Raw genomic sequence first — 18,899 nt, 5'->3', positions numbered from 1 at the left:
TGTATAATTATTATTCATATATAAAAACACACCCAATTATGTATATATTTAAGAAAAATTTATTATATTTATATATAAAATATTTATATTCATATATAATATAAATTATATAAATGTATATAAAGTATTTAAATGCAAATATTTCTTAAATATATACCTGAATGTGTCGGTATTTATATATACATAATATTTAGACACAGTACACACACATATGTTATGTAAACACAAACTTTTATTTTGGATGCGATTAATCGCGATTAATCTTTTGACAGCCCTAACATTAACTTTTCATTCTCCCTTATTCAAAAAGTGCTGCGCTAGTTAGGGGTGTTAAAGAGCATGACATTGTGTTTATAAGCTGGACTGTTTGTGTATCACACATTAACGTCTCTCAGTTGAGTGTAGAGATCACAGATTTAATCTGACTGAAGCGCGCTGATATCAAACAGAAAGACTGAAAAGATCTTCATCGCGCAGAGCTAAACTTCTGTAATGATGATGATGATGAAGGTCTGATGGAGAGGAGGAAACGCCTTTTAGATCGATCACAGATCATCACAAACACGCGCACACACAGACACACGTGAGCGCGCGCGCGGATCTATTACAGCACGCGCCCAACCCACTTCAGTCATCAGAGATAGCGCGCGCGAGAGAGAGAAAGAGAAGCGCACACACTTATACAGACAGGACAGCGGAAACTCTTCATCATCTTCATCCTCTCGTGTCTCCGGCGCGATGCGCGATGGGTCAGGCGTGTGGACACGCGCTGCTCTGCCGTAGCCATCAGTACCAGAACCCGGCGGCATACGAACTGTGAGTAACCCGAGTCATGACGCGACGCCGGCTTTGTCGCGTCGCGTCTCAGCATCAGCACCACATCATGATGAGCACGTGCAGGTCATGTTTAGTGTTAGTGCATGATGATGATGAACACATACAGTCATACTGACCTGATGCTGGATTTATACACATTTATAAAGCTGGAGGAGATCTCAGGTGTTATTCTCTCCTCCTGTGAACTGTGTGTTGTTGTTGTGTGTTGTTGTGTTGTGTGTGTGAGATGCTGATGTAAAGTTATTCCCAGCAGAACCCAAAGCGTGCATCAGCAGTCAGTGATTCATCTGTTTCTCCGAGTTTATTTTGGAGAACACTCCTCATGTTACTGAAACTCGGTGTGCCTCCATTATTAATAAGTTTAAGAAGGTTTATATTTAAGTCAAAGTCCACTTCACTTTCCTTACATGCAGTCTTATCTGAATTAATATTAACTGATCATTTATAATATGATCACGCACAATCTGCAGACTCTGTGGAGAGCACTTGTCCACTGTATGTTTCGTAGTTTGCCAGAGATATCCAAACAACACACGATCTCGTCTTTCATTTCTACACTGTAAAATAAAATGCAGTTAAAACAACTTGGTTTTGCGAGTCAATTCAACCTTCTATTTTAAGTTTTGGCTTAAAAAAGTTAACGTAACTTATAAAAACAAGTTGAAATTGTTTAACTTAATTTTTTAAGTTAAAGTAACAAAATATATGTTGATTTGACAAAAATGCTGCATATTTTTTACAGTGTATGTATATTATCTCTCACAAAATGTAAGATGTAATAGTTTTATTGATGTTTTAACCTGTTAAGGGGGTCGCACACCAGACGTGCAGCGCCTCGCTGTTCTAAAAAAATCAAACACATTGTTTTCTATGAGTATACGCAAACCAGCGTCAACAGGTGGCGCCTGTCCGCGCTGCTCAGCTACGACTCAGGAAGTTGCTAAAATCCCTGTAGCGCCACTCACATAGTTTAACATTAAATAACATCATATTTGTCCCAAATCATTAACGGTTAACATTGGCTGCTAACGTATATTTTGCATGTTGAACTAGACGCTATCTGACGAAGCTTGCGCTATTTAATGTGCACTTCCGGTTTACGATACCTCCGAGTTGTCCTAGACTCGACTCGGCGCTGAGCTGCGCGTCCGGTGTGCGACCCCCTTTAATGTTTTGCTTGTTAGATAATAATAAATTTGAGTGACAGCAGTACTTATATAGGTTCAGATGAAAGCAGATCATCTAACAATAAGAAGATAATACAGAGATGATTGGTGCTGCTGAGAGTAGTGATGTGCTGCTGATGCTCTTACGGATTTAAGTAATAAAGTTGAGAATATGGATACAGTAATAATAGTTTAAATGTGACTCAGACAGATTGATGTATATACACAGTCTCATGAAAGATGATGGATTATGATCTGAATATGATATTGGTGGGAAACTGACATTGCAGTATTTAGTTTTTCTGTGATGTATGATAAATACTGGATGATTCACCAGATGAGCTGAAAATCTGGGTTTCAGAGGGATTTCTCATCTGTGATTTCTGTCTGCCGTGTGAAACTCTTCTCATATTGTGCAACTAATGCATCTGAAAAGAGATCTCCTGCATGTTCAGCGATGTGAATATTGCACACATTGCTCACAGTGTCACTGGTGGTGAAACAATACAGAATATAGTGAAGCTCCAGTCTGAAGGGACAGAGATGTTAAAAGGGATGAAGGGAGATGATGGGTATATCGTGGCTCAAATGAGTGATGAGATTAGGGTTGCAAAGGGCCGGAAAGTTTCCGGTAAATTTCCGGAATCTTTCCATGGGATCTTAATCTGGGACATTTTGGAAATATTCCAAATTGAAAACTTAAAAGGAATTTTTGGTAATTATATGGAAATTTAGAGAAAGGTTTGGTCATATGCAGACTATACAAATTTTGAAGAATCCTGATACTTACACTTATCAAGCCTGGATTTATTCAATCAAATCATCCTAATATGATAAAAATAGTAATGTGTTCAAACTTTTGGCTACTTTTTTAATGATCTTTTCAATGGTATAATGTTGTTACACAATAATGTAGCTTACACACAGCACAAGGAAGTTTTAAACATATTTTTGTAATTAACATGAATGCATGCAAATATGGCCTCAATGGCCCTTCAGTAAGCAGTGTGCTGTGTGCATGTGAATGAGGAATGTGCAGGGTAGAAATTCAACTGAAATTGCATTAAATCTTGTTGTTTTAAACAAAACTATGCTGCAAGATTTTTTTTTTAAAGGGCAAAATCCACATTTACAAGGTGTTTGGACAATGTTGGCATTGTGTGAACACAACCATCCTATGGTGAAATCCACCAGCTCCTTGTTTTTTAATCCCTATTAAAGCAACACTAAAGAGTTTTTTTCCTCTTTGCTCCCCCTACAGGTTAGAAGCGTAATTGTCCATTACCACTGACGTAAATAATTTAGCCTACTGCAGCAAAGCTGGCTCTGATTGGATTGTAGGTCTGCCATAAAGCAAGTTTTTGTAGTTTTCACTCGAACTACAGGACCGCGACCCGATGGTTGGAAACTTCTTTAGTGCGATTTTGGCCGATAGAGGGCTGAAAAGCGAATGTGAAAGTGCAGTCCGAAACTTTTTTGGAAACGTTATTTTAAGGTTAAAAAAAACTCTTTGGTGTCGCTTTAAAACAAAGCAGTATCATTAGACAAGCAGTTTTGATGCTCTTATCAATGTTAGGTCACACTGATAAAGCCCCGCCCACCTACACTCCTGCATTACCATAACAGCGAGTTGTACTCTGTCCACAAGATACTATCGTCTCAGACTTTATTAATCAGATCTGTTTTGAAGCTGACATAACACAAGACGTTTTTGCCAATCGAATGTTAATCTTGCTTACATATAGATGGTTTCATCGGACGCACGTGATACACGTCTGGATCCGAACTTTACTTCCGGTTTCGTTTTTTTAATGGTCTGACTAGTTGCTAAACTGATCTCTTTAACAAATGCCTCGTCGAAAATAACAAATGTTTTGGTTTCCTAGGTAATCTATGTGTTGTTTTTTTTTGCTTGTTATATAAATAAACTACGTTTAAAGAACTTTGTTGTTATTTATTCTTAGCGGAGTTTACCGGAAGTTACGTGCGGACCGCGCCAGCTGCTTGTTTATGTTGTTACTGCTGAAACCGTCTATAGAGTAGTATTTCATCCTTCATATGTCCAAAGAGTCTTTCATGTTGTCAGATTTATAAAAGAAAGAACATCCTTTCCGATTTTTGGCGGAAAAGGACGAACACTTGAAGGCGTGCTGTGGGCGGAGCTGAAGAGTTACGAGTACGTGCAGCTTTGGATAATACTTTTGGATTCACAGCCGACATAGATAGAAATCAAACTTAACTCTTTCGCGGCCATTGACGAGATAACTCATTAAGTTAAGAGAAAATGCTTCACTGCCAATGACCAGAATTTTTTTGCTTTCCGCAATACCGCTGTTATCCACCAGGTGGCGCACTTTCACAAATTATGCAACCTGGAAGTAGTGCCTCATATTAAAGAGAAAGAACTCCATGTATGTTTTAAAGATCGCTCTGCATCTGATCTCTTTCGAAAGTCTTTCACAAAAATGGAATTATCTCAGCTTTTTGCTCAAAATTGGGTGTTTTTGAAGAAACCTACCCATATTTGAGAGGTGATAAAAAGAGAAGGTAGGATGAAACTTTTTTTTGTTTGAAAGCAGAGGGTCTGTTCTTTCATCTGATATATTGTTTGTTTATATATTTAAAGAAGAACATTTTCTGGAAGGCATTAAACTTTTGTGAAAATCATGAAAAATACTAGCGCTGGCTGGCAACTTTTTTTAAAAACACTGGCGGGGAAAGAGTTAAAAAAACTTAAAAAAAATAACCAGCCTTACATTATACATATGATCCAAAATTGGATACTGAGTCAGTAATGGACGAACAGGAACGATTACAGCAGGATGTCTCTATCTGGTAATTAGGATTAGGGTATCGTTGTTTGTTTTTCCGCTATTTTAATAAAAAAAGCAACGTAATCCAGTTTTTTACTGCATGTGCCCTTTTTAAAAGGTGTAAATGCAGTACAATGCCAACTCAGGTGAAAAATGTTTGCTGTTGTTGGTTTTGTTTACATGACATGCACGAATGCATGATTGCAAACATAACCCATGAGATTTTGATTTACTTGCACCTTAAAGTTTTGACTGCTCCATCAGTTGTAAACAAGTGGAAAATCCAACGTCAAACTGAGCCTTGTTTGTAAAGCAGTCCTCTCCAAAACGCAGCCAGGGAACAAACAAACTTATTCGCAGTTACGTTGCTTTCCAGGAAAAATGAACTGCAGTCCACTGTTGTTTTAAGACAGGGAAATCTAAATAAGGTTTTCTTCTCCTTACATCCAAAAACACACTTCTTTTGTCAAACAAAGTTGTTGTGTGCTGTGCAGTCAGTGATAGCCTACCGGTGACTTCTACTCAACGGAGCAATGCTAGTGCGCGTTCTCGCTCTCACTTGACGTGCAGGGCAGGCATGCTTTTCTGGGGGTAAAGGCCCATAAAAGTAATATGGGGTCAATCATTCGTAACGGATACCCCCATTCGAAAAAAAAAACGTTCAGAAACTTGTAGGAAAAAGTAGGTGCGAGTTTGGCTCAGAAACACTCTGTTACAAGTTCAAGCTGCTTTTTGAAACTTTGCTTATGTTTAGCACGAAGACTTCAACTCTTAAAGGACAAGTTTGGTATTTTACACTTAAAGCCCTGTTTTCAGATTGTTTATGATGAAATAGAACAGTTTTGACTTTGACTTTGGTTTTGGACATATGATGCTGGCCCGAGAATTTTCGGGTGTTTATTGTATCACCTCACACCTCTAAAATGTGTGTATAGGTGCACTAGAACAATCCTTCCTAAAATGCATTTAACTTTCGTTTACAAAGAGGTGAAACTCAGCGAGTGGTCAGGGGTGTTCACTGATATGCTCACACAAAAATCGCTGCAAAAGATGCACTCCAACAGGTTTTATCGTAGTTTTTGTGCAACTCCATTGACTTGTATTAGATGTGCTGTGAGGTATTACTCCGCGCCGGGAACTTTGTTTCTATTCTTGCAATTGGCAAAGGTGGATTATCGCCACCAGCTGGGCTGGAGTGTCTGTTATTCAAGCTCTCAACAGAAGAATATACGGGTGTGAGGGGTTTGGAAAAATAGGTCCACAAGTTAACAGCGAATGCTAAAACAGCTGTTGGAAAGCATCTTTTGCAGCGATTTTTGTGTAAGCATATCAGTGAAACACCCCTGACCACTCGATGAGTTTCACGTCTTTGTAAACGAAAGTTTAATGCATTTTAGGAAGGATTGTTCCAGTGCACCATTAAACCCATTGTGAGGATGGGGGGTGACACCACAGAAATCGAAAGATCTCGGGCCAGCATCATATGTCCAAATTTCAGTCAAAACCATTCTATTTCATCATAAACAATCTGAAAACAGGGCTTTAAGTGTAAAATACCGAACTTGGTAATAAGTCAGAATGCAAGAAATAGCATTAAACCACCCCTTTAACTTGCAAGTGTAAGGGAATGAGGAGCTGTAGCTCATTTGCATTTAAAGGTACAGACATTAAAACAGCACGTTATTGCCCCCACCCAAATAGAGGCATTTTAGACATAATAAGTTCCCTGTTATATGCTACTTTACTTTTTTCAAATTCCCATTAATTCCTGTTAATTCCCATGCAACGATTCCAGTCTTGAAAAATTCCTGGTATTTCGCAACCCTAGATGAGACTAAGGGTTAAGGTGTTGAAGTGAGTTTATATCATCTGTAATGTGGGAAAGGAAGAACATCTGGACTCTCTTTATATTATACTTCAGCTATAGATGTACTTAAACTGATCTGTTTGAATGATTTACTTCAGAATGAGTGCTGGAAGATCCAGAAACTTCTAACAGACGTTTGAGTTTGACTGACATCTTTTCCTTCTCTTCATCTGTCTGGATCTTTATCTCATTGGATGTTAAAAGCCTGTGGAGTTTTCTGATGTGTGAGGATTTTAGTTAAGTGAAGAAGCACTTTTGTGTAAGTCAGTATCTGTGAGACATTTAATGACGAGAGAAAGATGGATGTCTGCTGAGACGCTGTGATGTTTAACAGGGTGTTAATCTGACACAGTGACTGTTGAATGAATCTCTCGTGGATTTGGAAACACTTGATGATGATTTATAATCATGACTGACTGCTGTAGGAAGCTTTACTTTCTTTATTCTATGTTGTGTTGATGTGTAATGTGTGTTTATGCTTGTTAGTGTCTATTGAAACAGTGCTAGTTATAAAGAAGAGATTTCATGAAGTGCATATGAAAAGTTGTGCAATACATGATCCAAATTTCTATTTAGCGTGCATATGATTCGCCAGTCCTTCTCGTTCACTTATACAGCACATCTTTATCTATCGTTTTATGTATTGAATTCTCTGTTTTTCTGTTTTTTAAACCACTGTTGCTTGAGTTTGGGGTTAGATTTGGGATTTGTTTTAGGATGTCATATATGTTTCTCTGTGTTTTGTGTTTTTATAAACTATGGTCGCTTGAAGTTGGAGTTACAATTGGGTCATTTTATGTAACAAATGGTAAAGACAGACTTGTTTGTGTGAATCTCTGGATGATCCTTTGTTTGTGTTGATGATGTCATTGGAGTGGGTGGGGTTTAGTTCTTTACAGACATCACATTCACTTCTAGACTCCTCGTATTATGTGTTGTGTGAAAGTAACATGAGTTATAACATTAAATATGTTATTTTACTATCACACTAGTTGTGTATACTATATGAGTCTTGTGGTTATTGTTTTGAAGATCTTCTTCGATCAGAAATCTAATAAGTGACAGTCTATCACAGATGAACACACTTATTTTTGACCCATGTTGAGTAAATATTGGACAAAACACAACACATGCTGGTTAAAAATGACCCAATGTTGGGTTGTTGTTATGCAACCGTAACTCAGCAGTTGGGTTAAAGAGTCACAGAGTCACAATTCTGATAAAACATATATAATATTGATGTTATTCTGGATAAAAGTTTCTGTAAGATTCAACAGTAACTCAGGAAAGGTTAAACTCACTGAGTTACACGACAGCAGTGTTAACACAGAGAGGTTTAGTGACGGGTGAACGGTTAGGTCAGTGAACATTACTCATGAATGAAACCATTGTAGAAAACTCAACAACAACAACATTAACACAACTCATGTGATTGCAGAGATAACTGAAGCTTCTCTGTGTGTGTGTGTGTGTGTGTGTGTGTGTGTGTGTGTGTGTGTGTGTGTGTGTGTGTGTGTGTGTTTTGCTATTAAAGGACATTGATGAATGAGTTTCTATAAAATAGTCTGATTTGAGTCATTAATATGTCAAAATGTTTTTATTGTGTTAAATGAAAATGCTTGAGATGTCCCCTCAGGGTAAATGAGATTTATTTGAACATTTAAATACATTACGAGTTTAGTGGTTGTGTAAATGTAGTAATTATGTAAATATGTTGTTTGAATGGTTGCTTGTGTTTTTATCTCAGTTTAGCAGTTTGTGATGATCAGAGTTAGATTTTAGTCATGTTCTTTGACAGTTTGAGATGTAATTCACATCAGGAGGTTAGAAATGTTAAATATGTATCGTGTTCAAACAAACATTAAATGAGTTGAAAATTGTTTGATGTAGGGGTGAGCGTGACACAAACTAACGTAGGGTTAATTGTTATACAGCTACTTCACATATTTGTACAGCGCCGAGCAATCTGTGCTTTTGGTCTTTTTCTCTTACTTTCAGAAGATCTTCTGTGAATTTGTGAAAAGTTTTGATGTGTTTTGGTTAAGATATATATTGAACAAAGTGTTTAGAAACATGTCAGCAATTCCTAGTAACTGATAGCTGGGATTGAAAACATTTTTACACAGTGGGGTTACAATAAAGCGTCAGGTATACAATGATAATGAAATGAAAACAATGTAAATACTATTCACTAAAATGATAACTGTTAATACTATATCAGAGGAAATAACTCATTACGATTTTTTTTGTCTTAAATCGATTGCTGCATAACACAAGGATGTTTAGATGAAGGATGATGGATGGATGAATATGTAGATATATATCTTGTATAGGCAGATATATAAACAATATCCACCTTTTGTTTATAGGCAGAATTTGATTGAATTATTTGCGTTTAAACTAAATTTTCTAGCAGGTGTTTTAACAAACCCTTTGTTTGTTATAATGAACCTCACCTATGGGGTAATATTTGCACTCCTGTCACTTTTAGTGTAATTGTTTGATAACGGTAGATCCCACAAACAAACTTTAAGTGTTTATTTGTAGCAGAGATGTGTGTGTTGATTGTGTAAAAAATGATTCATCTAACTTAAATATTTTTTGAATGATAGAGCCAAAGTCAAAAAGCATTAGGTTGTTTCCCACTCTCCCCTACTATGTGATGCGTTGTTTTCTGGCTATTTGAACCCTGTAAATTAGGATAGTATGTGGAGAATGTAGATGCACAGGTGTAGAAGATGCGCAGATATAGATGATGTGTGTGTGCGAATGATGTCCTGGTGCAAATGATGCGCAAATGCAGATAATGCGCAGATGCAGATGATGCACAAAAGCAGATGATGTGGGTGACATACAGGTGCCTAAGATGCGCCACTGTTCCGGATGATGCACAGTTGTGGATGATGCGCAGGTGCGAATGAAGCAGAGGATGCGCAACTGCAACCTGCGCAGCTGTGATGATGCACAGACAATGATGATGCTCAGGTGCGGATGATGCTCATGTGCAAACGATGTTTAGATGCGGATGATGCGCAGGTGCAGATGATGCGCATGTGCTAAGATGGCAGGTGCAGATGATGCGCAGATGCAGACGATGTGCATACACGGATAAAGCGCAGATGCAAATGATGCGCTGTTGTGCATGATGCTCAGGTGCCTAAGATGCACAGGTGCAGATGATTCACAGATGTAGATGATGCACAGATGCAGATGATTCGCAGATGTAGATGATGCGCAGGTGCCTAAGATGCACAGGTGAGGATGATGTGCAGACGCGGCTGATGTGCAGACACGGATTATGCGCAGGTGGAGATGATGCGCATGTGCCCAAGATGCGCAGGTGCAGATGATTCACAGACACAGATTATGCACAGGTGCGAATGATGCACATGTGCCTAAGATGCGCAGGTGCAGATGATGTGCAGAGACGGATGATGCGCAGGTGCAAATGATGCGCAGGTGCTAATAATGCGCAGGTGCTGATGATGTGCAGGTGTGGAGAATGTGCATCAGGAACAGTGTTTGTGTCTCAGTGTTTGCGAGAATAATAATGTGAGATTAGAACCAAGCACACAGAAGACAGACAGAGACAATAAGGCGACCTTCAGCTTCTCTCTCACTCTGCCTGTTACTCTCAGATTCTTGAGTGTCTCTTGAGGAGATAAAGGGAAGCTGAGCACACACACACGCACGCACACACACACACACACACACACACACACACACACACACACACACACACACACAAACACACACACAAACACACACACACACACACACACACACACACACACACACACACACACACACACACACAAAGGCTAGTTATGAAAGTTATGAATATTATAAGGATTCTAATGAAACTATGACATCATCACTTTTTTTCTGCCATTAGCCAATCAGTGACCTGTGAGTATGACACACACACGCCCTTCACAGCATCATAAAGATGTTTTACAGAGAACTCTCAGTGGTTGCCCAGCAACTAATGGACCTTTCATACAGGTGACCGACTCCATATTATACCCCAAAACCACCAAATCCTGAGAGAGAGAGAGAGAGAGAGAGAGAGAGAGAGAGTCTGTTCTCTCTTTTAAATGTTTTATTCTGTGTTAGTGTATTTCTCTTTTTTTCTTTTTATGGGTAATATTTGTGGTCTCTTGTTGGCTGATTAAATAAAACGTATCGGTGAGGTATGAGGTACAAATCTCAACTATGATCTTCTAAACAAACTGCTAAATATGATCAAAATAAAAAGTATTAGATGAACTTATTAAAATATGTTTAAAAGTTATTGTTATTATCATTTCAGTATATTACGCAGATTTACCCATCATCATTATTAAAACAACACCGGATGAATGTTTATTTTCAGATGTTACAGCTTTTGTTAAGAGTCACGATGTTAATGTGTGTGAAAGTCGTGTTTGAGCGTTAATGAGACAAATCAAGCACTCACGAGCAGAACCCACACGGGGACATTAAATGTTCTCGCTCGCTCTGTCAAAGCTGAAGAGCACTTCATAGGGATTAAAGACCAGTGCTGATGTCTTTATATCATGTATTATTAACACTAAACACACACACACACACACACACACACACACACACACACACACAGGGATGTGCGATTTAGCATTTTGATTTTCAATTTCAATTTTTGATACGAACAAAATCAAGCCCATAATCAAGCAGATACGCTGTATAAAGTATCTGAATGAATCACATCACTTTCCAATCTGTTGATTCATTCATGTCCTGATATCTTTGTGTTGTGTTTGTAGCTGATGTTGAGTTTTATTTAGGATCATGTTGACACGGCTCTGGAGAAAATGAGGTGTCTGCTAGCTGTTGAGTTTCTCTCTTATAGATATGATGTCTACTGACAGCGCTGACCAGCTTTCTGCTGCTGGAAGTGAGTTGCTTTAGAGACGCATGAATTATTCACAACAAACAAAACTGCACATATGTCTGTCTGTGTGTGTGTGTGTGTGTGTGTGTGTGTGTCTGTAACAGGGAGGTTTCTTTTGGAATGTATAATTCATAACACACACACACACACACACACAGAAAAGTGTACAAGATATTCACTTGACTTTAGGGGAAACTTGTTTTTTCTTGCTTTAAGGACAACTCACAATTTGTTGAGAATAAAAGCAGAAACTGTACTGTTTATTATAAGCAACGCTATCTGTGACACTTAGTATTCAAATAAATGAAGAAACTTCAAAAGCAGCTCATATAAATGCTGTAGACAGCTGATGTTTCCCAGTTTATAGACGTTTCGGCAGCAACAATATAAACAAACGCCCAAACTTAACATTCACTACATCTCCACTTATAATAAGGTGACCAGACGTCCCCGTTTTCTGTGGACAGTGCCGTTTTTTGGTGTTCTGTTCCTGACTGGAGCTGTCCCAGTAAAGGTTCCCATTTTACAGCACGTCTACCAAAAAAGACTGGTTAAGATTTCCTAGACCGGAGCAGTCATGTAATGATTATTTTCACCAGCAGAGGGGGCTGCAAGCTACACTGATTACTTGCTTGCACGCCACTGCTTTAGCGATGAAGAATTTACTACAAGACACGAGAAAGCGTCATCAAGTTATCATAAGATATGAAAACAGTCGAAGTTATCGGGGGTTAGGGTATTAGCAACTAATGTTAAATTAAAGTAATAAACCAATGAAGTGCACTGATCACAGTATGGTACTAAGCATTTGTTTTTAGTCCTTTTGTTCTTCATGTTTACAATGAAATCAGCTGAAGTAGTTGGCTACTTTTGAAGTAAATTTGATGAGGTATGTCTATCTGTGCATTGTATAAAAGAAAAAAAAATGATTTACAGAATTTGAAACACTGCAAAAATTACTTTTTTTAATTAAAGGTGCAGTGTGTAATTTTTTGATCTTTTGACAGAAATGCTAAATAATATACAAAACTATATTATCAGGGGTGTATAAAGACCTTTCATAATGAACCGTTATGTTTTTGTTATCTTAGAATAAGATGTTTTTATCTAAATACATTAAGAGGGTCCCCTTACAAAGAAGTCGCCATTTTGTGCCGCCATGTTTCTACAGAAGCCCTTAACGGACAAACTTTTTTACTAAGTTGTCTCCGACGATGACATGTTTGTCCGGGGGTGGCTACTGTAGCTTCTCTATGTGTTTCAAAAGCAAGGGGTGTGCATTGGACTGAGCCGTTGGTTGCAATTCAACACCTCACCACTAGATGCCGCTAAAATTTACACACTGCACCTTTAATATTTTTCTCTTGTTTTCAGTACAAATCAGAATGCATTTTCTTAATGAGCAAAATGACCTAAGAAAATAAGTCTAGTATTTAGACCAAAAATATTAAATTGTAGTGAATTTGTGCTTAAAACAAGCAAAAAATCTGCCAGTGGAGTAAATCTTGAAATAAATTTACACTTGATTTAAGAAAAATTCAAGAAAAAAATTCTTAACTCATGTTTTGCTTGTTTTAAGCACAAATTCACTTAAATTTCCAAAAAGCTATAGATTTATTTTCTTAGGTGTTTTTGCTCATCAAGAAAATAGATTTTGATTTAAGATAGTTGTAGATAGTTGTACTGAAAACAAGACAAAAATACTAAATAAGAGTCTTTTTTTTTTGCAGTTTTTTAATTCATAGGAAATGTCTCCAGTTTTAATTTGAAAAATCTGGTCACCTTAAAATATACACTGCAAAAAATGTTTTTCAAGAAAACAATTCTTAGAATTTTTGTCTTGTTTTCAGTAAAAATATCTATAAATTCTTAAATTAAGATGCTTTTTCTTGATGAGCAAAGTGACCTAAGACAATAAGTCTAGTTTTTAGACCAAAATATCAAATTTAAGTGATTTTGTGCATAAAACAAGAAAACAAATCTTGAACATTTTCTTAAACACTAAATTCAGGAAAAATTCAAGAAAAATTCAAGAAAAATTTGCTTACCCCATTGGCAGATTTTTTTTGCTTGTTTTATGCACAGAAACACCTAAATTTTATATTTTTGGTTTAAAACTATTCGTGGGTTGTTTTGCTCATCAAGAAAAAGCTTCTTAATTTAAGAATTTATAGATATTTTTACTGAAAACAAGACAAAAATGCTATTTTTTTCTTGAAAATAATTTTTTGCAGTGTAATCAAAACAACCCTTTAGAGGAAATAATTTCTGATAACAAGCAAAATAAATGACCTTATTACATCATAGCTAATGCAAATAAAGCATTACACTGAGCTAATGTTATTGTGTAAAATTAATTTAGTCAATCTTAACTCCAGATCCTTGCCTGGCTGCCAAATCCAGACAGCGGTGATCGAAGCTCGCCGTCTCCCCTCGTCTTTATGCAACCAAAACATTTTTATCTTCCACAAGGTATTTGTATCAGAGGTCAGTTTAGTCAGACTGATAAACAAACTCAGACAAAAAGTTAAGTTTGGGCGAGGCGTTTAACCGCTGCAATGCACATGTGTCCAATAAAACCATCTATAATCAAAAACACACACACACAGTTTCCATTCACACAGTGATAGTGAGATGAAACAGACAAGAACCCTGCTACACATCAAAACACACAAACATGAGTACAGGAATGAAACACACACACACACACACACACACACACACACACACACACAGTGACATCATTCCGTCAGAAACCATAAGGCAAAAAACAACAAACATCTGTAAAGTCATAATTATTCATAAGTGCTCATCTTTATTCATAACTAATTAACATATATGAGCACAACTGTCAGAAAAAAGACTAACACAAGAAAATACCAGCATGAGCTGATGATTATTCATATATGTGTGTGATAATTACAGTAAAACTAATTACAATTACATAAAGAATACAAACTGTGTGTGTAATGATGAAATACTGTATAATGTGATTACAGATGCTGTTTAAATGCAAGATACAGCCTGATGAAAAATGAGAAATTAAATGAAGGAAGAACTGAGAGAGAGAGAGAGAGGTTATATTTTTTCTATTGAAGGTTGTTATATTCATGTTGTCATGGCAACAGTGTGTTTTAATTGGTTGTCTGGTTATGAGTTGCTCTATGAAATCATCACATAGCGTAGGGTCACACAGGAGCGCATGATCTCATTCAGATGATTTTTATTATAACTTCAGCAAACATTCAAGTTTCGGTCATGTTGTTCTGACTCTTCTGATGAATCCTGTCAGTGGATTGAATAACAGACCTGATGTTTTACACTCAATACAGTTTAAAGAGTTCAGATGCAAAACCTTCTTAAGTGCGTCTGATGTGTTTTTAATCCATTACTCTTAATGGATTTTGCCAACAAATCTGTAATTTTAAATGACTGAGGCCGACCATTGAGTTATCCCGTCAATTAAGAGAAAACATTTGCATAAAAAACTTGTTTTTATGTTAATGTGTTTTTTATGTTTATTCTGCAATTTTCCAGTAGATGGCACCTACCCAGTTTATAAAAAACTGAAGCAAAAAATTATTTACTAATTTTAAATTCCGTGATATTGATAATCGCTCTGAATCTGATCTCTAATAAAATTCCTTCACAAAAATGCAATTATTTCAACTTTTTGCACATTTTTTATTTTATTTTTAAAGACGTATACCCATATTTATATATAGATTGGATGAAAAAATTTTATCTGTTTCGTTTGCTTGTTTGTTTGAAAGCGATGGTCTGTTCTTTCATTTGTTATACACTCACCTAAAGGATTATTAGGAACACCACACTAATACTGTGTTTGACCCCCTTTCTGTCACGGTGATCCGTGTCATGTTTTGTTTGTCTCTCCGATTACGTCACCTGGACATTCACGGACTGATTCATCACACCTGTTCCCTGTTAAGTGTTGTGTATTTATACTGCTGTCTGTTTCTCACCTGTCGCCGGATCATTGTCATTGTCATTACTACCCTGTCTGTTCCCCGTGTCACATTTTGGATGTTCCTGTGTTGCTGTTTTACTCCTCGTGTTTTGTTTCTGTTCATTTTATATTAAATGTTATTTATTTCATGGTGAACCCTGCACTTGCGTCCTGATTCCTGTTTCCCAGTCGTGACACTTTCACCTTCAGAACTGCTTTAATTCTACGTGGCATTGATTCAACAAGGTGCTGAAAGCATTCTTTAGAAATGTTGGCCCATATTGATAGGATAGCATCTTGCAGTTAATGGAGATTTGTGGGATGCACATCAAGGGCACGAAGCTCCCGTTTCACCACATCCCAAAGATGCTCTATTGAGTTGAGATCTGGTGACTGTGGGGACCATTTTAGTACAGTGAACTCATTGTCATGTTCAAGAAACCAATTTGAAATGATTCAAGCTTTGTGACATGGTGCATTATCCTGTTGGAAGTACCCATCAGAGGATGTGTGCATGCCATGGTGGTCATAAAGGGATGGACATGGTCAGAAACAATGCTCAGGTAGGGTGTGGCATTTAAATGATGCCCAATTGGCACTAAGGGGCCTAAAGTGTGCCAAGAAAACATCCCCCCCACCATTACACCACCACCACCAGCCTGCACAGTGGTAACAAGGCATGATGGATCCATGTTCTCATTCTGTTTACGACAAATTCTGACTCTACCATCTGAATGTCTCAACAGAAATCGAGACTCATCAGACCAGGCAACATTTTTTCAGTCTTCAACTGTCCAGTTTTGGTGAGCTTGGGGTACCCGGTGGGGTCTTCTGCTGTTGTAGCCCATCCGCCTCAAGGTTGTGCGTGTTGTGGCTTCACAAATGCTTTGCTGCATACCTCGTTTCTAACAAGTGGTTATTTCAGTCAAAGTTGTTCTTCTATCAGCTTGAATCATTCGGCTCATTCTCCTCTGACCTCTAGCATCAATAAGACATTTTCACCCACAGGACTGCCACATACTGGATGTTTTTTCCTTTTCACACCATTCTTTGTAAACCCTAGAAATGGTTGTGCGTGAAAATCTCAGTAATTGAGCAGATTGTGAAATACTCAGACCGGCCCGTCTGGCACCAGCAACAATGCCACGCTCAAAATTGCTTCAATCACCTTTCTTTCCCATTCTGATATTCAGTTTGGAGTTCAGGAGATTGTCTTGACCAGGACCACACCCCTAAAGGCATTGAAGCAACTGCCATGTGATTGGTTGATTAGATAATTGCATTAATGAGACATTGAACAAGTGTTCCTAATAATCCTTTAGGTGAGTGTATTTGTATGTTTATGGTTTGAAAGGCATTTTGTGAAACTTGTGAAAATCATAAAAAATACCCTGTTCCATGTGCAGAAAAACACCCCATAAGCATGATGCTACCACCCTCTTGCTTCACAGTATGGATGGTTTTCTTAAGACGGTCCTGGACATGTGCTGGTTTAAGCAGGGGATTTCAAACCATGACATCTTAGAGTATTACCAACAGTAACCTTGGAGACAGTGGTCCGAGCTCTTTTCGGGTCATTGACCAGCTCTTCCCGTGTAGTTCTGGGCTGATTTCTCACCTTTCTTAGGATCATTGAGACCCCACGAGGTGAGATCTTGCATGGAGCCCCAGTCCAAGGGAGATTGACAGTCATGTTTAGCTTCCATTTTTTAATGATTGCTCCAACTGTGGACCTTTTTCACCAAGCTGCTTGGCAATTTCCCTGTAGCCCTTTCCAGCCTTGTGGAGGTTTACAATTTTGTCTCTAGTGTCTTTGGACAGCTCTTTGGTCTTGGCCATGTTAGTAGTTGGATTCTTACTGATTGTATGGGGTGGACAGGTGTCTTTATGCAGCTAACAGGTGCATCTAATTTAGGATAATAAATGGAGTGGAGGTGGACATTTTAAAGACAGACTAACAGTGCAGCTGTATAATACAAATAAATAGTTAAAAATCATACATTGTGATTTCTGAATTTTTTTTAGATTATGTCTCTCACAGCGGACATGCACCTACAATGACAATTTCAGACCGCTCCATGATTTCTAAGTGGGAGAACTCACTGTATTTAAAGAAAAACATTTTCTGGAAAGCATTCAACTTTTGTGAAAATCATAAAAAATGTTGGCAGAGAAAGCAGATTTGATGTGAAAGTATCTGATGAAGGTATAATAAGTGCCGAGGGCATTGGGTTAATATAATTTATCATTGTATTTTTGACAGAGGCGGCATTTAGAGGCTTTTGCATCACATGTATATTTATATCATTGTGTTTGTCTTAAGCAGTGAGCTGGTAATTTTTCTTTTCAGTGGACGTGAATCTGTCAGTAGAGATGATGCTCTGGAGGTCTTTAACTCCTTCAGGGGTCGTTATGAACATGTGGTGTGAATGTGCCGTTGTCTGTCCAGCACTAGATGAAGTGTGTTTACATCATAACTCCATTGTTCTGGATAAATCCATCAGTTTGAAGTGATTATTACTGACTGAAGCTGTCACAACAACAACGCATCTGTGAGAGAATAACAAATGCAGCAGGTCTGAATGCATGCAAGGATATAAATATCTATTTTTATACTTTACTCACCTCCAGGAAGAAATAACACCATACAACACACGCATGCATGCACATGCAGTATATAACAAAGAGTGACAAAGCATTAAACGATTTAGATTTGAATAGAAATCAAAAGACATCACTTCCTGTCTGAAGCTGTTACCGTGGAGACACATAAGTGCTGTGAAGGCCATGGTGATTTTTCATGGAGACTATAGGCTATTTCGGCTGTGAATGTGTCATATGAGACTGAGATGACATTTGTTTGGGTCAGTGATGTATTATTGACCTTTGCATTTCATAATATCATTGTTTATCAATCACATCCCTCCATAAGATATAAGCTGTTTGTTTTTTAGGGATGGTCATGTGGAGCTCAGCATCAGCATCAGTCTCTATGACAACCGTCAGTAGATGAGACAGAGTAAACACATTTAATTACAATAATAAAAAAATGTCGCAGGGAGATTGTGGTGAATAACTTTAAAAACACAGACATTGTCTGCAACAAGACACATAAACGTTCAGCATATACAGTACCATACTCCATTGTGCAAAGGTCATGGGATTGAACCCAGTGAACACACATACTGTAAAAAACATATAGCTTGTAATGCACTGTTAGTCCAAAAGTTAACCTAACGTTTCAGTGCTCTTCTACTAGTTTAGGCGTTTGGTTGAAATAATTGTGTTGTTTTCATTTGAGCTGAGATAAAACCTGTCGTTGTTTTGTGATTTTATC

General features: G+C 37.7%; 1 protein-coding gene across 1 annotated transcript in view; it reads left to right on the top strand.

Annotated features, from left to right (window-relative positions):
* Positions 1 to 600: 600 nt before the first annotated feature.
* The window catches only part of LOC141349005 (cGMP-dependent 3',5'-cyclic phosphodiesterase-like), a 134,619-nt gene continuing 116,320 nt past the window's right edge, over positions 601 to 18,899 (top strand). Inside the window, exon 1 of the mRNA XM_073865773.1 lies at positions 601 to 816. Coding sequence (XP_073721874.1) covers positions 746 to 816 — 71 coding nt within the window. The 5' untranslated portion in view covers positions 601 to 745. The remainder of the gene's footprint in view (positions 817 to 18,899) is intronic.

Source organism: Misgurnus anguillicaudatus, unplaced genomic scaffold, assembly GCF_027580225.2.
Source record: "Misgurnus anguillicaudatus unplaced genomic scaffold, ASM2758022v2 HiC_scaffold_33, whole genome shotgun sequence".
NCBI lineage: Eukaryota > Metazoa > Chordata > Actinopteri > Cypriniformes > Cobitidae > Misgurnus > Misgurnus anguillicaudatus.
This window is presented reverse-complemented; position numbering and strand designations above follow the sequence as displayed.